The following is a 22,161-nucleotide window of genomic DNA, read 5'->3' as shown; positions in this document are numbered from 1 at the left end:
ACGCATTGTGTCAAATGTTGCATAAGAAGGGGAACATGGGCAGTGAAGCAAGACTAATTAGATGGAGTAAAGTGTGCATTAGAGACTAAGCACAAGATTTTGCGTTCTCTAAGGGAGGACTGAGGAGGATTATAAGTGCCTTTATTTACTTATTGGCTAATTTTACCCCAGATGTAGATAGACTAATGTTGGGTGTTGGTTTTTTAATTTTTTTTTAATTTTTATTTTTGTAAACTATTGAGTATATGATTGTTTATCTGATGAACTACAAAAATCCATGCAGTAAACGAATCTCAGGGGATTCACATTTCACAACAAAAGTTCAACTAGAAGATGCACTTTTCCTCGGTTCTCGGGAGGATATAGGTGGTAATATACAATACATTTATAGGCGTTTTAAATTTAAAAGGGAAAAAACTGATAAAAGAAAACGAAATATTGTGAAGACGTGTATGACAAACTATCTAGAAAACGTTCCCGAATTTACGAGTTACTCTAAATGCACCATAAATGGGCGGAGCCAGTGTGGCCCAATAGAAAGCCCCAACCAGAGACACGTTGAACTTTTGCTTTAGTAGACATGTCAGCCCCCAGTGCTTAGAAACAACTGACAATAAACAGTGTAGTTCCTTTGCTAGGCTGAGAACTCCAAAATGGTAAGGTTGCTGAAATTAAGTTATCGAAACGAGGTCGTGTCTGTGTTCCTCTGTGTTCAGACCCACGAGTAAGTCTATCTTGTGGGTTCTTCAGTTCGTGGCTTAGCAGCTAGCCAGTAACGCTAAAAGAGTAATTACCATCGTTGTCAGATGATTTCCCCAACCAGCCGCTGACTTTCTGTCGTTTTGTGTGCTATCAGGTCGTTGTTGACTCCGAGACTACGACTGTTCTTCGTGTCAAAGGTCTGCTGGAGTTCAGATGTCAGCTGGACAGCACAGATGGTGTGTTCAGAAACGTTTTTTCACAATATGTCTAAATGTACACACCCGTAAAGTTAAAACATCCACAGTCGTGGTAAGTGGTTTGCATCCATTCAGCTCGCGCATGAATGTCATGATATTTTGGGGCTTTTAATGATTTCTTGGAAGTGCTGTCTTCCGAGCACAGCACACATTTTTAAGACTTAAAAAAAAAAAAATTGTGTGTGTGCACATGTTTATTTGGGGTTTTTTTTTCTTCTACTAAACACAGAGTCAAACCCTGTGTGAAGTTCAAATAAATAAATACACTCATTTCATTTTTTTTTTTTTTTTTTTAATAAATGGAGATTAAAGTTCTAAAATGTATTTTAACTTGACGGGGCTAAAACCTGTTACCTTCTCATTTGAGATCATGATTGATTAATAAATTGTAGTTTGTCTTTGTAGTTGTGAAAGTCAAAGGAGCTCCATGAAAATCTAAGAATGAGAATTACAGATTTACACAAGCTGAGAAGGTCTCATGGAGCGACTTCTAAACAACTGCAGATTCCATAATCATCACTTCAAACAGCTGTACATAATTACATGTTATTTACATATGTCGCCACTTTGTCAGGGTCTGGTAGAAGACCCAAACTATCACCCTTAGATTAGAGGAAATTTGTTAGGATGCTCAGGAACAACCCAGGAACGACCAAAGCTCAAACTTCCTATGAACTAGAAACTGCTGGAACACTAGCGTCACTGTCCACAATGAAGAGAGTTTTACATCACCTTAGACTGAGAAAGAAGCCCTTGTTCCAAAATCGGTACCTTCAAGCTCAACTGAAGGACTATTGAAAATTAGTGGATTATGCTTTAAATCTGCGTCCGTGCCAGGAAACCAACCAGTTTAAATGAACTCTACCAATTCTGCCAAGAAGAGTGGTCAAATATCTAGACAGAATTATGCCAGAATTTTGTTGTTGGGTACCACGATGGAACTCACTAAGTGACACTTAACCTAATATTAGTGGGGGTCTATCTATATATTTGATCCCGTGTGGATTATAGAAAATGCAGTTTTTCTATTCATTTTTCCTGCTATAATTGAGTCAGACTAAATGCTATTTCAAACTTTACCCACATTGCCAGGAATATAATTTCAGTATACATGCTTGATGTAATGATGACCTTCTAAGACAAAACCCCCAAACATTACTTTGGATGTCCTCATTTAGAAGATATTTAGTTAACTAAAGTAAAATGTATACATGTGTAGCCGTTTAGTGTACTAGACACAGTAAATTCTATAACAGAGTGGCAGTAACTGGTCAAATGCAAATTCCAGAACTCAAGCCATACAAATCTATTACCCTAACGCTGTAGTAATGTTAAAGAGAAACACTATTTTCTTCTTACAGAGCAGCTGGTGCGAAATGTCATCTCGAGAACGTTTGAGACTCTTCGCTCCCAGGTGAAATCTGAATCCTGTGTTCTGGCAGTGAGCAACAGTCCTCTTATTATATGGCCAAACAAAGATGCTTATGCCACACCTGAAGAAATAACTCCAAGTACACTATGTGAAGATATGCATCAATGGATACAGTAAGTACAGACATTATTACAGTGCCTTATTTCTCTCTTGAATAGATTCTTCATCTTATTTTGTAAGAAGAAGGCTGACTGACATGCAAGAATTGAGACAATATCTTTGATTGTGGCTCATGAACAGTGGTCCCTTGTTGCACAGTGAGAGATGTTCAGAGTTGTGGACCACAGATAATTTGGGATGTAATTATAAAAAAAATGTCTGAAATTTTAAGACGACTACCACACAATAAAACTGTTGCTACCAACTAACCAACAGGAATACAGTCTTTAGTGACATATTGATCTGCATCTTTTAGTGGCACGATGAAAAAAAATCTAAAGCAGAATAGATGAAGGTAAAAAAAAATAAAAAATTCGAAGCTAAAGTAGAACATTTAGTATCAGTATCTTGCCCGAGGATACTTTGGCATGCAGACTGAAGCAGCCAGGTTTCAAACTACCAGATACCTTCAGAGTAGACTCTATCCCTGAGCTGCAGCCACCCACAGCAAATTTCAGATATTATGTAAAATTTCAGACATCTGTGGTCATGTAGTACATTTTATGCACTCCATACTACGAACTTTATAGGAATAAATGCATTCATGTGTTTGACACTTTGATTTGTGCTCATCTGTTTTAGTCTCTGTTTTGTTTTATAGTTTTAAATGTGTGTTTGTGTTTTTCTCTGTATTGTTCTGGACCTCTTTTATTGTCATTGCTGTTTCTTTGTATTTTATTGGGCTATATTGAAAAGTGTGTGTGTGTGTGGGGGGGTTGTTTTGTTTTTTATTTCAGGACAGACGAACAAGAGAGTTCTGGGAAAAAATCATCAAAAAAGAAAAGCAAAAAAAGTTCGGTGGCGGTACGTATCGAATAATCAGCAATATTTTGTGTTCTGTGAATAATATGGAGCCATATTAAAGACTATAATCAGTTTGACAGTGATTTTTTTTTTAATTATCTGACCAATTTTTGTTTATAAAAGAAAGAAAGGAGAAAATAGCACTGTTTCCTGAGCCCAGTGTGATGCTTTGATCCAGTCTAGTCACAATAGTCCATATCACAGTGACAATACATGATAAAAGTGCTGACACAGTAGAGCAGGCTCAGTCCTGCTGCCACAGGCCAGGCATGCTCTGTCTTTGTCAACCTGCTGTTCACTGCAGATGCGACTTGAACCTATGCCACTGGCTAATTGTTTCAGCTCTCATCATAACGTTTTTTTATGTCTAGTTGTCTTTATGGCGTTTGCGTTTACCTGTGAATATAAATTCACTCTTATTCCCTTTCAGAGTGTCATAAACCTTCGACTGATGACGGAGGTGACAAAGCCAGGCCCCCTCTCAGCCCCCATCCTCACCAAAACAGTTCTGAAATCCCACTTTGTGAGTGTGACTCTTCCACTAGACTGTGTTGTCTGCACCGGCCGCAGCGATACAATCAAGGAGTATGTCTTTTATACAAAACATCTGGTTTCATACCACTAACCAAAGCTCGTCTCTTACAGTAATATTACTTTTTGGTTTTTTTATTCTGGTATTGCAGTGCCTGCGAGCAGCTAATTGAGGCACTAACTCATCAGTTGTGTGAGATGGAGAAAGTGACTCTTCAGAACATGAAGGGAATGACATTACTTGTTCCTGAACCGGTCCACTTCCTCCTTCCAGAACCAAAAGGACTGGTGACTGTGGTTTATCCAGTAGGAGTGCCTGACAGCCAGCTAGTAGCACAACGTAAGGTTAGTGTCTTAACATGTGCTCAGTCATCCAGGTAAGGAAATCCCAAGAAGTTGATTCACTTCATCTGGATGTAGAGCTCCGTCCAGATGAACAGAATCAACTTTTTGGGAAAGTAAAGTAAGAACCGCAGACTGAACTTCTATCATCGTAGACATATTAATCCCAATGAGTTCAACTTGTGCTTTCTTGTTTAAAGAAAGGAAAAAAGAATGAATGACCTTTCCTTGAAACTTTATTTTGTCTGAATAGGAGCTGCATCAGCAGTTTGAGCTACCAGATGACAGGCCTTACTTCAGAAGAGCCAATGCTTACCACTTTCCCAATGAGCCCTATAAAGACGGTTATCTTCGAAACCCTCATCTGGCTCTCACGCACCCTACCCTAGATAATGGAAAGGTATATCTAATTACTTATTTTAAATCCTTAACAGTATTCTGCTCTTTTGCAGAAATGGATGAACACAGCAAGATTTTTTTTTTTTCTTTTTCTTTTCTCAAGGTGTACTTGGTCCAGGGGATCTACAGCTATCACCACTACATGCAGGACCGTGTAGATGACAACGGCTGGGGCTGTGCTTATCGCTCCCTGCAGACTATCTGCTCTTGGTTCCAGCAGCAGGGTTACGTAGAGCGGCCTGTGCCCACTCATAAGGAGATCCAGCAGGTAGTTGCCCTATAAAATATGATCCGAGTACAAGATATGCCCACATTTCCTCTTTTTTTTTTTTTTTTTTTTTACAATGTTATCAGACATGTCCAAGCTGCCTGGTTCTCTGCTTTCCAGGCTTTAGTGGATGTTGGAGACAAGCAGGCATCCTTCGTCGGGTCACGTCAGTGGATTGGATCCATTGAGGTTCAGGCTGTTCTGAGTCATTTGCTTGGGCTCACTTCCAAGATCCTGTTTGTGAGGTGGGAATGCATTTCTTGTGAATGATTATGTGTTTGTGGATGATTTTAATATATCTGACAACTAATCTGCCTTCTCTGTAGTCAGGGAGCTGAGCTGGCGTCCAAAGGCCGTGAACTGGCCAACCACTTCCTCACTGAAGGAACTCCAGTCATGATTGGTGAGCTCACTTTCAAACTGTTATAGTTACATTAATTTTATGACCTCGCAGAAACTTTGTATTCTTGATATTTTTTATGATAAGCCTTATTTTTATAATTCATTATCCAAATATAGAAAAGTCACATCACCACAAAAACCCGAAGAGAAGCAGAAGCCCACTATCATTCCCAGGATTTTTTTGTTTGTTTTGTTTTAATTGGCAGCTTATTGATTTTGGATTTGGTAAAGAAGGGAGTTCATTATATTCAAAGTCAGAATCCATAAACTTCATTTCCATTACAAAGTAGTGGAAATTTGTCATGAATTTTGCTGTCAGTGCATGGCAACATAAAACTCACTATAAACACCACATATATATATATATATATATATATATATATATATATATATATATATATATAACATTAAAACATTTTTAAGTCACATCACCACAAAAACTCAAAGAAAACCAGAGCCTGCTATCATTTCCAGGATTTGTGCGTACAGTTGACATCTTAAGAATTTTACTAATTGGCCCAAAAATATGAATTGTACTCTATTGATTATGGATTTGGAAAAGGAGGGAGCTGGCTATTTTCAGAAGCTTGTACTGTTGATAGCTAACATAGACAAAGCTTGTTCAAACTTACATTGCTGTTTGCTCTGTGTTGCAGGAGGAGGCGTTTTAGCTCACACTATCCTGGGTGTGGCTTGGAGTGAGACCACAGGGCAGATCCGCTACCTCATCCTAGATCCTCATTACACTGGAGCAGAGGACTTGCAGGTTATCACAGACAAGGTAACGGAAAAGCATTCACACCGCCAGCAATTCTCAGTCTGAAAAGCAGGTTCCCACACACTGTGCTGATCTTGGTGTGGCTGTTATATTTCCAGGGCTGGTGTGGCTGGAAAGGACCTGACTTTTGGGATCAAACTGCGTATTATAATCTGTGTCTGCCTCAGAGGCCAAAGGTCATCTGAGCTCCCTCAGCCTTCCAGATGGATCTAGTTTCAGTGAATCATGTTCAGAAATATGGAGGAGCACTCTAACTCGCCTTCTTTATGAACACGTGTCAACTTTTGCAAACTGAAGTGAAATGTGTTATTATGTAAAAGGCTTTGGTTTTGGTTGAGTCCTGCATAAATGATTAACTTGCAGCTACAGTTGGAAGTAATGGTTGTACTGAAATAAGAAAATAGTTGTTTAATGTGCTTTCATTGTTTTACATGGTTTAATATAACAAAGGCTCATCAATTATATCAATTATGCTCAGTTATATACGTTGATCTTACTTCATTTCAAACAGTTAAAAGGCAATGAGAAACCCGTTTGTTCCTGGTGGACATATGAACCTACCATGAAAGATGGAGTCCTTGCTAAAATGCCATAACGGGCAAAACACTCATTGGTCACTTTATTAGGTATACCTGTTTAACCGCTTGTTAATACAAATATCTAATCAGCAAGTTGCATAGCAACAACTCAATGTATTTAGGCAAGTAGACATGGACAGGACGACCTGTTTAAGTTCAAACTGAGCATCAGCATGGGGAGGAAAGGGGATTCAAGTGATTTTATGCCATGATTGTTAGTGCCAGGCAAGTACAGAGAACGGTCTGAAAAAGAGAAATTATCCAGTCAGTGGCAGTTCTCAGAGTGAAAGTATGTTGCTGATGCCAGAAGAGAATGATCAAACTGCTTTAAGTTGACAATCAAGATATGCAGAAGAGCATCTTTTATGTGTTGAACTTTGAAACAGGTGGATTGCAGCAGCAGAAGACCACACTGGGTGCCACTTTTGTCAATTAAGAACAGGAAACTACAATTCGTGCAGGCTCACCAAAATTGGAAAAAAGAAGTTTGAAGAGTTTGATGTCTGCTGCAACATCTGGATGGTAGGGTCAGAATTTGGTGTAAATAGCATGAAATCATGGCTCCATCCTGCCTTATGTCAATAGTTCAGGCTGATGGTGGTGTAATGGTGTGGGGAGCATTGCTGCTGACCATGTCCATCCTTTTATGACCTCAGTGTAATCTTCTGATCAATACTTCCAGGATATGAACCAAAATCTCTCAGGAATGTTGCCAGCACCTTGTTGAATCTGTGCTACAATATTACTATTTATATGATAAATAATTAGTTGGTGTAGTCCTACATAAGACGACTAAAGAACAAACCTTACATCACATTGTACAGATATGTATTCTGTATTCATTTGGAAACAAGTTACAGTTGAAACAGAAAGAAATTAACTCTGTCTTTAATGAATAAAATACATTTCACTGAAACTAACCCTCAGTTTGTAGGATATGCAGGTATTCGTGTCTTGGGTTTAAAAAAAAAATGGTTAATGAAAAAGTTATTTGTGGAAAATGGTCCTTCTTCGTAACTGAAGTTCCAATATTAGCCAGGTGTCACAGTCAAATGGGTGGTTTTCTTTCAAAGAAAACAGATTTATTAACTTTTTTCATCTTTTCCATACTAAATTTGCAGTTACTTATGCCTTCATTGTCTGAGTATGGGACAAATAAAGAACCCCCCCCCCCCCCCCCCTATTCAATCCTCATTTCTACCCATCCTGCATTGGCATGTAAATTATATGACAGTGACCAGTCACAGGTTTATACAACAGATTCCCCCGAGTGCTATTGTCCCAGGACATCGGCATTTCATTAGTGTGTGTCACTTCTTGGTCTAATTATGTTATTAAGAGTAAAACCATGACAAATTGTGATTTCAGGGGACGCGCCTCCAGATAATCCTCTTCTTGGTAATGGAGATGCACTAGGGGGAGCAGTTACTGTGGCATAATGGATCCCTAGGAGAAACTTAATGACCTCCCATCTGTTTGTCTCCAGTATCTGTTTCTTGACATGTTTCTTAAGTAGGTTAGAAATTTGTGCACAAAGATAAAAACACAACACAGGGCAACTCTCTTTTTGTTTGTTTTCTGCATAAAACAGACAGTAAGTTGAGTGGCCAGATTGCAGGAAGTAAAGTAATTTTTATTGTCTATAAAGAACAAAACTTATAACCTCAAGAAAAAAAGGTGAAAAATATAAAACATGGAGAGGCATCATTGTATTAAGTCATATTTTAGTAAGTAGACACGAATAAACAAATACAAGGGGCAGGAAGAGTAACAAATGATAAATAAAGGATAGAAATCAGAATAAAGGTGATTCAAATTCAAGTACATACATATTATATGTCATATACTCTGTTGTCCCAGTGTATCAGTTGCATCAGTTTTGTCTTGTTAATGCGCATGTTTTCTATCACTCAAAATCATGAGAAAGAAATAATACAATATAAATTAAGTTTACCTAATATTACTCAATAAGAAACCATTTTGTAAACTGTATGTTAACTGAATTTTATCCCAAATACCTTCAAATATAACACAAATAGTTATTGTTAGATTCAGTACCAAAAAATAAATTTCGTTTTGATCAGTTTAACTTACTTTGACTGAAATAATCGGATTTAGCAAATCAGCGGCTGAATTTTCTCTGTTATTGTTTTTATGAAATAAATCAAACTCTGATAACCCTCATAGCGATAAAATGCTGGAGTCGACTGCTTCTCTTAACTACTGCAGAGATCTCCTAGGGCGACCGTTGCCAGGAAGTGACGTTGCGTAGTTACCAGGCACCGTGTTACTCCAGCTTTAGCCTGCTAACGCTAAATTTGTTTTTATTGCAGGTTTGTTCTGTATTTATTCAGATTCCTGACATTCTTTCTTAAGAAGAAACTTAATTCTAACGTGAAAACGGTGTATCGTGCCTTCTTTCGTTGGGTAAGAGAACTAAGATATTCTTGGAGCTTAAGTTAGCTAAACTAAACGAATTGGATAAGTTAGCTATGTTACTATTAACGTTAGTTAACTGCCAGGCTTAACGTGTGTTGTTTATGGGTTAAAACACATGTGAAAGCATTATACCCACCACATTTTATTGCATACATTTTTATATTATTGTAGTAATGGAGATTGAAAGTGTAGGTAAACAGATAACCAATAGTGTTAGTGTTTTGGAGCTTGCTACACACTGATGGATAGATTACACAACAGTTTGCTGTTATGCCACTTTAAGCTAAATGAAACCCAGTCTTTGCACTGAGGAAAAGTGTTGAAGAGGCCACTCTAGGGGGACCAACAAGCGAAATGTGGGGCAAAGATTTTATTTATATGTGACAAAGCTTGCTAAAGCTACACGATAGTATAACATGTATTATCTAACCTCAACAAACACACACACACACACACGCACAAACTATGCAGATGTCTTTTATTTACTGTATCTGACACAAAGGATTACATACACATCATGGGCCTGAATATCTTGGTAATTTGGGGCTTTTAATTAATTTTTGTGGACTGTTCTTTTTCCAGGGTAGAATGATTGTACAGCTACATCTTTAATTACTTTGTATTGGGTCCATAAGTTTGAATTTAATTTGGATTCTCTAATCCACACATCGTCAAAAGTATACATGTAGTCTCAAGTGTATACATGCACCCCTACTAATATTTGGTTAATTGTCCCTTAGCAAGTTGCGCCTGGAGCACACATCTTTGGTAGTCATCAGCAACTTTCTGGCATAATTCTGGGTGTGTATTTGACCACTCTTCTTGGCAGAGTTAGTAGAGTTCATTCAAATCGGTCGGTTCCCTTTATCAGACCACAGCTTTTAAGCATGGTCCACAAATTTTGAATTGGAGGGCCATTCATGAAGCTTAGTGTTAGCCTGCTTCATCCAAGCCAGTGTGTGCTCATCTTGTTGGAACAAGATGGTTCAAGTTTGAACCCTCTAGCTGCTGATTTGAGGTGAAGTTGAAGAATTTGGAGGTAGTCCTCTGTCTTTAGTATTCCATCCACTTTGTGTAGTGTGCCAGTACTACTGGCAGCACAACAGCCTCGGAGCATCATGCTAACACCACAGTACTTGACAGGTACTACAGTTTGAAAGCCTCACCTTCATGCTACCAAACATTCCTCTTGTCATTGTAGCCAGATAGCTCAGTGTTGGTCTCATCTGACCATAAAATTCTTCTCCAGAAGGCATTTATTTTATCCCTGTGGGCAGCTGCAAATAATAGTTGAACTTGAACTTCGATGTTGTAACAGGGGCGTCTTTTTTCATTGGCGCCCTCTCAGTCGAATAGAATAGAATCGAATAATCCTTTAATTGTCCCAAAAGGGGAAATTTGGTACATGGTGATGTAAAACTCTCTTCACTGTAGACAGTGGCACTGGTGATCGAACAGTTTCCAGTTCATGGCAGGCTCGAGCCTTGCTGTTTCCTGGGTTGATAATGAACATCCTCATACAATTTCCTTTCACTTGATGATCATACAGCAGTTTGAAGTGATGATCTTCAGTTCTTTAGAAATGCATTCAAGTTCTGTAACTTGTGCATATCAACATTTCTCCATCGTGTGTTTTCACTGAGTTCACTGGACTATCCTATTGTTCTTGTTCTTGTTTTCATGGATTTATGCAGTGTTACCTGTTTTATATTGCAAAAAACCTTTAAAAATGTTAACCTTTATTTTGTATTTCAGTATGGATCCTTGTTTGCACATGTCTGTTTAAACCACGTTTCTTGTGAGGATGTTTGTAAGCTAGAACCACATAAAGTGTGGAACATTGTCTCAATATGTGGGACAGTGGACAAAGGATAAAAATGCTGTGCAACCCAACATAAAGAGGGACACCTGGCCAATCATTTCAGTCTTTGAAAGCAGTCACTCTAGCAGGTTTTGCTAAGTTGTTAGCTGTTATGTTAAATAAATGGGTTAAAAAATTACTATTTAGGTATCTCACATTACATCCTTACAGGTGTGCAGAGGGGAAATTGCCATGTTCAACCCCAGTGAACTGGAAGGTGAAGTGGATCACTCGTTTTTCGACAGCGATTGTGCTGAAAGCAGCACAGATGCAGAACATAAGGTGGAGAAAGGTTTGAAGGCTGAGAAGAAGATCTCAAAAGCACATGATAAGTTACATGCAAAACACAGAGAGAATTATCGTGGCGATCTGTCATCAAGGAGTGATCAGACAAGAAAACATCTAAAGCAAGCGGAGACCTGTAATAGGAGCAGTAGATCATCCGTTTCCACTACATCGGATAAAATCAGAAATGAAAGCAGTGATAGTGAAGATTGCGCCAATTTAGAACCTAAAAGGTCCAGTAGAACATTCATGGCTTTACTGGCTGAAGCCAAAGAGGTAGATAATACAGATGTTTACATTCAGAGTCCAAAAGAGACCAAAGGAGAAGCATTACCATTCAGTGCCAGCTCTAAAAGGAGAAATAAACAATCTCCTAAAAAAGTAATAAGAAATTTGCACAACCAAAGTCCTTCAGCTCCTCCAAGCAGGTCTGAGAGTCCTTCTCTTTCATCGACTGAGACCAACACAGATGCAGACTCTGAGGGCTCCTATAGCAGTAGCAGTCACCAGAGCAGCTTAGAGTCCCCTGCCCTCCCGAAACCAAGTGCAACTACTTCTTCATGTCCGGGAATAAGAAGGACCAGAGTAGGCTCAGCAAGGCCTCGTGATTTTCCTGTTCTCCATACGGCAGACTCAGATGATTCAGTGACAGATGTGACTCCACTCTCCTCACCTGACACCAGTCCTCTTCAGTCACTGGACTTGAATGTCACAGAGGTCGAAGAAGAAAGTCATAAAGAGGAGCAGCCGCGGGAGAGTGTGCCCTCCAGTGGTCTTAGAAACATACAAGATGACGACTCAGATCAGGATGTGGATGAGTGTGAGTATGGTTGAGCTTTACGTTATAATAGTTGTATTTCTAAGCCCACATGGAGTTATGCCCTAGGCCTCTTTTCACAGCAGTCGTTTTGACATGTCGTAGAAGCGTAAATAGATGTTTAATTGGTTAAAGGTATTATGGGAACATTTCCTTTATTACGCCACACACATTCCAGTGAGACAGCATGCATTACTAGGGACAAGGCCATAATTAACCTACAAACACATTTCAGAATAGCGGCTATGAAAAAGGTCCATTGATGTGGTGAAAATGACATGAAAATTTGTTACACTTAAAATTGCAGTCTAAGTATAAAAAGCACTTCAGCCCCAAACCTGAAAAATAGGAACTGTTGCATCAACATGCATTTCATTAAAGATTTTAGCTGGTAAGTGTAGTGTAAGCTTTATATGAGCTTCTCTCTCTGTAACGTGTATGAAAACAGTTGTCCACACAAAGATTTGTGAGTTTTAGTTGAATCCTGCTTCACATAAAAAATCTTTTTCAAGGTTTTCTCTTTTAGTTTCAACATACTGCTGTTTTTCAAAATGTAGCTCAGAAGGGGTTTGCACAGAGTGTGCTTAACATTACAGAGCAAGCTCTTTTGAACACTGATGAAGAAATAAAGTGCACAAAAAGATTCTACTTCACTTATTTGTGACTTTTTAAAATGTACATGATGGAGGTTGCAGAAATGTAGCTCAAGAATATGGCTCTTCAAAAATTCAGTTTTTCATATCAAAGAACCCAAACTTATATAAGCAGCAGAAGTAAGTACAATTTTATTTATACAGAGAAATTCACAACAAAAATGCTAAAACCTAAAAAACAAAGACTCAAAAACAAGTTGGAAAAAGATATGTTTTTAGCTGTTTGCAGAGGATGTTCTGTTGTACTGATGTTTGACCTGAGCATCAGTACAACAGAACATTTTCCACCACTAGCACAAAATGTGAAACTCAAATTATGATACAACTGTTTGTTTTTCCTTTCAGGCTCTCTCAATTTAGAAAGTCAGCTTGGAAGAAAACTGGTTTTCCACTATCCTGGAGGGAGAAACAGGAAAAACTACTCCTTCAGCAATGAGGAGGTTCGGCGCATTGATTTAGAGAATCAGCGACTACTTCGCGAGCTGTCTCGCCTCTCTCCGGGTCCCAGATCGGGAAGCGCACCAGTGAAGAAAAGCCACGGGGCAAGTAACTCTCCTCGAATTCGCCTCACTCACAGTGCAGTGAACAGGCAACGAGAACAGCAACGGATTGAGCGGGAGAACCTGGTAAGTTTCACTTCTTGGGTCAAAACTCAATCCTTGATTTGCTTAATTGTTTTGATAATAGGCGGTCTTAATAGCAAGAGAAACATTTGTGATAAACTGGGTAAGAAATTAATTTGCTTGTGTGTCTTTGTCTTTTGCAAACAACAGAAGAGTTTCACCAGGCGACAACTCTTCACCCACTAATGTACTGAATTGGATGATCCCCCCCCCCCCCCCCCCCCAAACTAATTCTAGTATGTAATGTTGGGGAAAAAATTACTCCTGTGTCCTTGCAGTATACTTATAATCTGTAGAAAGAAATTCCAGTTTTCAATCATATAAATATATTTATCCATCCATCCATTCGCTTCCGCTTATCCTTTTCAGGGTCGCGGGGGCGCTGGAGCCTATCCCAGCTGTCATAGGGCGAGAGGCGGGGTACTAACTATCTAACTGTTCTTCCCTCTCAATCAACCTTTGCAAGTGTAACATATTTTTGAATTGACTTTCAATTGCACAGCAGCATTAGCTGCTATAATAGCATTGTTATATTGCTTTCATGTTTTTTTTCTTCAACAAAGTTTTAGAAAGGATAAGAAAATGTATTTTCTTTTGTTATTTCGCTATTTATTCAGTATTTGTATTAGCTCGTTTTTCAAATATCTCAAAATGCTTATGGTTAAAAGCAACTTTCTTCAATATGGTTTTGAGGAGAAAGACTGCAAAGAACAACACCCCTAATAGAAGTTCTCAAAACTAAGAAAGATAATTATTAACATGAGTGGATATCAAAAAGAGCAGAGAGATTTAATGTTACTGTGAACAGGCTTGTCACTCTGTGAGAGATCATGTAGGTTAATAATATGTAAATCACTCAAAAGTTAAGATGTAAGTCAGAAAAGTCCCAAACAAAAACCTTAGGACTGGTTTTGAGGTTTCATAATTCAAATGTAATAATTATATTTCTTTTCTTGTTGAATCTAAACGTCTACAGGTGTGAAATTAATAAAATAAAAATGACTTTTAGTTTGCTAGATAGGGTGAGAGTGGCATTATTTTTTGTTAGGGGACGTCTAAATAAGTCTTTTTGGGTTCCTACTCTAAAAACAATCTTTTCTTACTGTATTTTAAATTCTTAAAGAGACTGTAAATACAACATGTAACTATAGAAGTTGACTTTTCCCACTAGACTTGTTACTCAAGTTGGCAACTTCCTTGAAAACCAGTCTACATGTTACTGTATTACATCCTACTTTTTAATTATTTACTCTTTTTTTTAATGTTTTTTACGTTGCCTTTAGTAAACTATTGAAGAAACATAAAGAAAACATTTTATGAAAAAAAAAAATGAAGTTTCCTCATAAATACTTTAAGTAGAAAACAGAATAGAGAGAATAAAGAATAGAGATGTTTTGATTTGAGTTTAGCGTCAGTCCAAGAGTGCCACCTCTGCAAACGTACATGGAAAGACTTGGACAGATGGCAGCAGGTGGCAGCCAGCAGCAGTGCCGCAGACTGACATTTGACAGAGTTCAGTCTCTGCAGCTTTAGTCTCTCATCCCATATATTGACTTATCTTGGCAACATTTTTTATGTCTACATGCAGCACAGGTTCAAAAGAGGAGATGGGGAAGTAAAGACATATTAATTATTGGTAGCCAGCCAAGGCACTGGTGTTACTAAGTGAAAACCTGACTTCTTTTTTTACTCATGTGTTCCTGTAATAATGATTAGATATTTTAAATTGATCCCTACTGTTGCTGCTATAAGCCAGAATGTTTCTATGGTTTTAAGGACAGACTGTCCTCTCTCTTGAGCCCATCTCTCTGCGTCAGGAGTGCTTTTCGCCTTCTCTATTCTTAGAGATTAGTAATTGAATCTGCCCGTGTGATCAGTGTATACACCCCACACATCACACATGTAAGACACCTCTGGCAATCACAAGTAGTACCACTTCTGTGTATTTCAAGTGCTAGTTTACCCTCTACACTTATTCTTTCAAAGAAATTATATACAATAATAATAATAATAATAATAATAATAATAATAATAGTACAATGGGTACATTTTCATTGAAGATGTCTCCTGTAATGCAAACATTAAAAATATAGTAGGTGGTAATTCTGGCTGTATTTAGAAGCCTGCAGTGCCTTTTCATGCCCTCTGGAAGACTTTTGATCTTCAGCACGAAGGTCTGGTGATGCTTGAGCTTTTTCCTCATCACACTGCTTCATATGGAGCTTTTGTTCACTGAGAGATTACAGCAGACCCTGCGTGTGGGAGTGCATGCGTGACATTTAGCCACTTGTCTACACTGATTTGCCTCACGCTGTTTTGTTGGGGTTGCTGTGTACCTTTCGCAAAGTCCTGGTGCACAGCAGTTGGTAAATTGTTGACTGGTAAGTTTGACTTATTTAATAAAATAGTGACTTATTCTTAAGAGGTAGATTGTTTTAAAATACATTTTAGTGTATGTGCTGTTTTTTTTATGTATTCATTCTAGCCAAGAGCAAGAATGAATATAATCAAACCAGTCAAATCAAATAATAAAAAAGTAATATTAAAAAAAATATTTAAAAAAATAAACTCTTACCATATATTTCTTTTGCACGGTGTTCATTTCAGGTTGTTTTATCTATATTTACTGTAACTGTGCTGCGTTCTTTAGCTTAAGAGTGTCACCCCGGTTTCATCTAAAGTGGACATACAACATTTAAACTGTTTGACCACATAAAAACAAAGAACACAAATATTTTAGAAATCTGTCGAAAACCTGTTTAAAACTTAAAATTGCTCAATTCACTGAATTAATGTTTAATACGGATATTTGAAACAGCACACTAGACTTGTCAAAGAAGTCTGAAATGAATCAAGCCTAATATTCAACTTTTTCTGCTGAGTATTGCAAAAAAAACCCCAAACAAACGGTAATTTAGCTTGTTAATGAAAAAATAATCATGTACTTTACTATTTGTTTCAGCTTTTTTTGTAAAATGGTAAATTTAAAAGTTCATGAAAAATAATTATTATATTTTAGACTTAAAAATGTTATTTTAATTAAAGAGCTTGCACACCAGCTTGATGTTGATTTAACCATTATCTAAACATAAAAAAATTATTTTGCCAATACAATAGTTAATTTCAGGCAGCTTTGGCATAACCCTAACATTGGGTGGTGGTCTAATACTTTTGTTAAGCACTTCAAAGAAACAATCTCACTGACTTAATGTTTAAAAAAACAACAACAAAAAAAACAAACAAAAACCTTCACAAGTTGATTACACTAAACATCAGTGGGCCTGATGGGACGTATATTTGGCATCATTGGTCTATATCACATACAATATTACAAACTGTGTGTATTTTTTTCTGTCAGTACCTTAGGTCCAGTACCAAAATTTGAGTTTGAAATGTAGTTACCTCCCACAGTGGTAGGGGAACAGTTTACTTTTACAGTATTTTTGGAGTATTAATGAGGTAAGAATCTTTCTATTCCTCTCAGGCTTTCCTGAAGAGGCTGGAGTCTGTGAAGCCCACACCTGGCCTGAGGCGCTCAGAGCAACTGGCAGACTATCAGCGCCAAGCCGGATACCTGGGAGGTTCTTCATTTCCCATCTGCAGGTCCACCACAAAGAAAGATCGATCTAGCAGCAGGACTACCTCCGGTTGGTGTCTTACATCTTTGGTTGTTTTCCAACAATTGTAATTTTAAGTACTTTGGTTTAGATAACAGATATGTACCTTCTAGTACATGCTATATCTTCCTCCAGTTACAGTTTGTCATACTGCAATTAAAGCACAGCTACAGAATATTAATAATAAATAAAAAACCTTTGCATGCAGACCTCAGTGTTTTTGTTCAACGAGCACACCACCTGCAGGAGTGTGTGTGGGGAGACATTTGGAGAAGCCTGCTGTTATTTGCTTGTGTTGCATTAATTAAGGTAGAAAAAGGCATTAGCATGTGGTACGCACTCATGTCAAACTGACGGCTGCAAATTTATCTCCAGATGGTTGCAAAGACTGGATTAAAGAGAACGAGAAGACTGTAAGAAGCAGCTCTTAACACTGCTATGAAATGAATTTCATGGCTCAGTAACTGACAAACTGTTTCTCCTCTTAACACCTTTTTGTCTTTTTAATGTTTGTGTTTCATTGTTGCTTCCTGGTGTTAAAATAAAATTTGAAATAATTAACCAATAACAGATTCCAACTGTCATAAAACACGTGTGTGTATGTGTTTGCCTGATTGTTTTTAAATACAATTTCAAATATGTACATATTTTCTTAGCAGTGTAATAACGATTTTTAAAGTTGTGCTATTTTATGATTAAACTGTAATGATAAGCCTGTAATCAGAGAGCATGTTTCTGTTATCCAGCAGGTCCCAGGTCAGTCAACTCCAGGGCATCACTCCCCTCCACTGACTCCAGCAGCAGACCTTCACCCAGGTCAAAAAAACCAGGTGCAGCCCGGGCAGCATGGTGCTGAGAGCGCTGCTTAACATTTAATCTGCTAAAATCTGGTTTCTGTTATCCATATTCAGTTGATATCTTTGCATCGCAAAATATTAAAAAAGGAACAAAGCTCAAAGGTTCTTGTCACGTAAATGTGTTCAGCATACTTTCATCTGGCTTAATCAACTCTTCAGTGATTTTCGTGTAACCATGCTTATCCATTATAAACATTTTCTTTGAATCTGAAATATGGTATGTGTGGCTTCCACAGCAGTGTCGCAGTACCAAAGTTAGCTGCACAAGCAGAAGATATTGTTTTGTTGAAGATATAAATGTACAAATTATTGTTTATTATGACTGAATTTCAGTTCCTATAAATGTAACCTTTTTTTTTTTTTTTACATTGCTTGATTAAATGGGATACACAAAAAATTGTGTTTTTAAGTTATTTAAAGGTTTACTTGTTTATATTTATTCTGTTTCCTGTTAACTAAAGCTGTTTTCCCACCAATTAAAAGTGTGCTGTTTTGCATCTTTAAAGATGCAAGTTTTGTTCAAAACATTCTTGCTGGCAGATGCATTTATTAGCTTTTATCATGGAAGACAATTGATGGGACAGCAGAAAAAAATGGGTGTAAATAATACATTGAAAAGTCGCACTTTGCTGCTTCACTTCTGAAGCATTGTGTATGTTGGCTTGGTGTCCGTGTGGGGAGTTAAACAGAAAATCTAATATGAAAACCAAGACTGTGACAACAGTGCATTCATCAAAAAGACTGGACTGTTAGAATAATACATCTTTATTCTTAATAAAATAATTTATGAGGATCAGAGTGGTCACAGCATAACACATGGGTCTCCTCAACTTGCTTCACAAACTTACTAACATGGGAAGCATGACCTGAAGTGACATCATCATGTGCGTCATCACAAAATCTCCACCTGCTTGACTTTTACTGAACGACTGCCTGTTGGCATGTCCTAGATGGGATATATACACTTTTGGTTCACCCACCCTCCTTACCTGGGCTGTCATACTGTAGACGCCCACACTGTAAATTCACCAAGCTGTTATCACTATCACCAGAAATAAGACTTAAACAAAGTAAAGGGTTTCCTTGGGGATTGGTTGAAAGTTTAGTATGCCAACTTCTTGAACTCATCGTAAAGCACCAGCACAAAGGCACCACCCATGCCTCTGATCACATTAGACCAGGCACCTTTGAAGAAGGCTTTTGGTCCCTCGTCCTTGATGATCTTCTTCCAGCAGTCGATTGTGCCCTTGTACATGATGTCAGCTTTGGAAATAAAAAGAGAAGAAGAAGACAACGGACATGAATAATGTTGCATAATGCCCTCACATGAATGCTTAATAACTGTGCAATAACTGGGCCAAACGAATCGAACATGGTTTCACCTCCTTTGCGTCCAGACTGCATCATCATACGACGTCTGACTGTATCGAAGGGGTATGAGATGAGACCAGCTACAGCAGTGACGGTTTGGGCGATCATCCAGCTGACGATGATGTGCGTGTTCTTGGGATCTGGCAGCATACCTATAAGAAGCACAAGTTAAGTCACCCACGTGTAAAATGCACATGTACACTGTTAATACATTCTAGTGTAACAGCTGTGCGCACCTTTAGCCGTGTCGAAGCATCCAAAGTAGGCCGCTCTGTAGATAATAATACCCTGCACTGACACGTTGAATCCGAGGTAAAGACCCTTGAGCCCATCGGTTTTGAAGATCTTGGCAATACAGTTTCCAAGACCAGTGAACTCTCTCTCTGCTGTGCCCTTGCCGATGTCTGCAGCCAGCCTCGTTCTGGCGAAGTCGAGAGGATACACGAAACAGAGCGAAGTCGCACCAGCGGCACCACCAGATGCCAGGTTGCCAGCGAAGTAACGCCAGAATTGTTTTTTTTGATCCACGCCACCGAGGAAGATCTTCTTGTACTTGTCTTTGAAGGCGAAGTTGAGGGCTTGGGTTGGGAAGTAACGGATAACATTGGCCAGGTTGCCTCTCCAGAAAGAAATGAAGCCCTGTTCCTTGGGGATTCTAACCACACAGTCAATGATTCCCTTGTACTGTGTTTCTGCTGTGATCTGCTTGCTGGCATGCTGGACCTGCAAACAAAGCATAAAAGTTCTGTATTGGACACACGTGTGCCATAGTTCCATGTAAACCTTGACACGACAGGGACCATTTTTTCTAAATAGTATGCAATATTTGAGCAAAATTTTAATTTTAAATACATCATTTTGGTATTTACATAATCTTAGACTACTATGTTTAATATTCTCCAGACAGACATCATGTAGTTGTAGGCCCAGCAGAGGCACACTCCTGTCACTTGAGACCTCACTGTGTATTAGATTACACACTTCAAGTTAAATTTAGCAGTCCACTTTCACTGACTATTGCAGCGATCATCTGTAATAATAAAGGATTAATTAACTTAATAAAAGCACAAACAGCATGATGAACTAGCTACTTATGGTCGTTTTACTGCAACGCTTATTAGGAGGGCTTGCCACCCTTACTGTCACCAGAAGAATTCTGCGTAATTCGGCGCGTAAAACTATTTCCACATCAATCCATGACCTCTCACGTGCCCACTGGCATTACGCACGAGACCAAATGAGTCCAAAGGGCCATTTCTTTCTTGAAAAACAATTCTTGTGTTGCAGTTTGTGTTTGAGTTATCGCAGAAGCCCCACAATTACGCACGCTTTACGCAGACATGCGACCGTGCCAGAGGCAGTCATTTTACCTGCAGCAACAGCTTGACTCTCTCAATGGGAGCGACAGCTGTTTTGGAGATGGCAGCGGCGATGCCACCGGCCAAAAAGTCTTTCATAAAACTAGTCACCGCGTCCGACATGATTGGTTGTTTCTTGTGGAGATCCGAGACTTCTGACTTTTCCAAAGGTGGCCAAGATCCTCAAGGAAACCCTACGCTTCTCCAAGTGGACGAGGCACCCCCATGTGTCTTAATATATGCGGGGCAATTATCGCGAGAATCTTGAGTGATGGATTTACAGTTGGTCGAACAGATAAACGAGGCCGAATAAATTTCCGAGGTTAAAGTTCAAGTCGTGCGCCATGTTTCTGAAGTCAAGAGTCGGCCTACCCGGGGACGTTTAAAGGACACAATGTGTGTAATTTGATAATTATTAAAAGTCAGATGTCACTAATCCATATGATGGAGAAGTCCTTTATCTAAAGTCCGACTGGAGAACAGCTTTTGCATTCTGTCTACACACACTTGTGGGGTTTATTGAGTCTCCAGAAAACTGAAAAAAATCTGTCTTTATTAGAATAATATTAAGATAACAATTAAATTTCATAGCGTATTAAATGTGTATCATGACTTCAACCCCAGTATGACATTTACAGAGAGCTGTGTACTCTGTAAATCTGTAAATCTCATGGTGTAATTTTTATCCAATGACTCCAGTTGCTAAGGCCTCAGGAAACCTAACCTTTTATCTATCTATCTATCTATCTATCTATCTATCTATCTATCTATCTATCTATCTATCTATCTATCTATCTATCTATCTATCTATCTATCTATCTATCTATCTAAATACAATCTGTTCTAGGACAGGGCAAGTGGATGGAACACATATTTTCTGAAAAAAAAAAGAAGAAGATTAAACTAAGGCCTTCCCTTGAATAACAGATACTTCTTAGAGATTTTGTATCATCACACTGGCAGTTTTGTCGCATATTCATTTATAATAAATAGTCATTTCAAAATGTCACTTGTCCAGCTTTGTTAGCAGGGAGGAGAGGTTATTCACTGCAGAGCTACTGATGTAGTCTTGCTCCACCTCTATGGCCCCACCTAACCCTAACTCTTTGTGCTTAGGGTAACTCTCTAAGTAATGTATACCACTTGTCAAAAAGCAAAAATATAGTTTCAGGTCATTTTTTCTTGTTGCATAAGAGATGATATGAACTTACCTGAAAACAGGTAAACTGGCCAACCTGGATTTGTTCCACTGAGGGGTTGCCGAGCAAATGTTAACCAACCAGAGTATCATGTTCTCTATAGTGTTCCAAAATTACCCCATTCACATATTTTCCCCAAAGACTTACTTTCTGTTCAATAAGCCAGGGCAATACCAGATTCACTGCACAGAAGTTCAATAACATTAATTTAAACAATTTACAAACTACGCTAGGCCTTTATGACAAGTTCAAGCAAGAAGGACATATAAAATTCCGCACAGTGTTCAAACCCAGGACCTTCTTGTTGCGAGGTAACAGTCCTAAACCACTGCACCGACATATATACACCATTGATTGATGAAGCAACTTGTGCACCATTATAATACTTCAGTAGGTTTGTAACTTTTACTGAAGTTAAAAGCATAAATA

At 38.4% G+C, this 22,161-nt stretch overlaps 3 protein-coding genes across 6 annotated transcripts; 2 read left to right on the top strand and 1 right to left on the bottom strand.

Moving 5' to 3' along the window:
- The first annotated feature begins 550 nt into the window (after positions 1–550).
- On the top strand, positions 551–7,568 carry ufsp2 (ufm1-specific peptidase 2). 2 transcript variants are annotated; one of them, XM_040024129.1, is made up of 12 exons: positions 551–656; positions 857–938; positions 2,321–2,504; positions 3,288–3,354; positions 3,785–3,939; positions 4,038–4,230; positions 4,481–4,627; positions 4,730–4,894; positions 5,015–5,139; positions 5,221–5,297; positions 5,953–6,077; positions 6,173–7,568. In XM_040024129.1, the coding sequence occupies exons 1-12, from the start codon at positions 654–656 to the stop codon at positions 6,257–6,259; spliced, it is 1,410 nt and encodes a 469-aa protein (XP_039880063.1). In that variant the 5' UTR covers positions 551–653; the 3' UTR covers positions 6,260–7,568. The 2 variants fall into 2 exon arrangements, with proteins under 2 accessions (XP_039880063.1, XP_039880064.1); XM_040024130.1 differs by lacking the exon at positions 6,173–7,568 and having other exon boundaries at positions 5,225–5,297; positions 5,953–6,066.
- A 1,307-nt stretch (positions 7,569–8,875) lies between these two features.
- Positions 8,876–18,219, top strand: cfap97 (cilia and flagella associated protein 97). 3 transcript variants are annotated; one of them, XM_040024127.1, is made up of 5 exons: positions 8,878–9,079; positions 11,124–12,057; positions 13,053–13,333; positions 16,815–16,977; positions 17,697–18,219. In XM_040024127.1, the coding sequence occupies exons 2-5, from the start codon at positions 11,145–11,147 to the stop codon at positions 17,801–17,803; spliced, it is 1,464 nt and encodes a 487-aa protein (XP_039880061.1). In that variant the 5' UTR covers positions 8,878–9,079; positions 11,124–11,144; the 3' UTR covers positions 17,804–18,219. The 3 variants fall into 3 exon arrangements, with proteins under 3 accessions (XP_039880062.1, XP_039880061.1, XP_039880059.1); XM_040024125.1 differs by having other exon boundaries at positions 8,879–9,079; positions 17,694–18,218; XM_040024128.1 differs by lacking the exons at positions 16,815–16,977; positions 17,697–18,219 and adding an exon at positions 13,481–13,817 and having other exon boundaries at positions 8,876–9,079.
- Positions 18,220–18,551: 332 nt separating this feature from the next.
- On the bottom strand, positions 18,552–20,758 carry slc25a4 (solute carrier family 25 member 4). The gene is made up of 4 exons (XM_040024131.1): positions 20,546–20,758; positions 19,412–19,898; positions 19,187–19,327; positions 18,552–19,067 (listed from the first exon to the last, which is right to left on the bottom strand). The coding sequence occupies exons 1-4, from the start codon at positions 20,654–20,656 to the stop codon at positions 18,907–18,909; spliced, it is 900 nt and encodes a 299-aa protein (XP_039880065.1). The 5' UTR covers positions 20,657–20,758; the 3' UTR covers positions 18,552–18,906.
- Between the last annotated feature and the right edge of the window lie 1,403 nt (positions 20,759–22,161).

The sequence above is a fragment of the Simochromis diagramma genome, unplaced genomic scaffold (genome assembly GCF_900408965.1).
Source record: "Simochromis diagramma unplaced genomic scaffold, fSimDia1.1 OVJJ01000302.1, whole genome shotgun sequence".
Lineage (NCBI taxonomy): Eukaryota > Metazoa > Chordata > Actinopteri > Cichliformes > Cichlidae > Simochromis > Simochromis diagramma.
The sequence above is the reverse complement of the archived record's forward strand: the minus strand, read 5'-3'. Positions and strand labels throughout refer to the sequence as shown.

Bases quoted from the DNA above. Each gene is read 5' to 3' on its own strand.
- ufsp2 (XM_040024129.1), top strand. The intron at 4,895-5,014 runs GTAGTTGCCCTA...TCTGCTTTCCAG, and splicing joins CTCATAAGGAGATCCAGCAG to GCTTTAGTGGATGTTGGAGA. The intron at 5,140-5,220 runs GTGGGAATGCAT...CCTTCTCTGTAG, and splicing joins TCCAAGATCCTGTTTGTGAG to TCAGGGAGCTGAGCTGGCGT.
- cfap97 (XM_040024125.1), top strand. From the start codon at position 11,145: ATGTTCAACCCCAGTGAACTGGAAGGTGAAGTGGATCACTCGTTTTTC. The intron at 12,058-13,052 runs GTGAGTATGGTT...TTTTCCTTTCAG, and splicing joins AGATCAGGATGTGGATGAGT to GCTCTCTCAATTTAGAAAGT. The intron at 16,978-17,693 runs GTTGGTGTCTTA...TCTGTTATCCAG, and splicing joins TAGCAGCAGGACTACCTCCG to CAGGTCCCAGGTCAGTCAAC.
- slc25a4 (XM_040024131.1), bottom strand. From the start codon at position 20,656: ATGTCGGACGCGGTGACTAGTTTTATGAAAGACTTTTTGGCCGGTGGC. The intron at 19,899-20,545 runs GTAAAATGACTG...CTTTGTTTGCAG, and splicing joins GAGTCAAGCTGTTGCTGCAG to GTCCAGCATGCCAGCAAGCA. The intron at 19,068-19,186 runs GTGAAACCATGT...TTATTTCCAAAG, and splicing joins GCAGTCTGGACGCAAAGGAG to CTGACATCATGTACAAGGGC.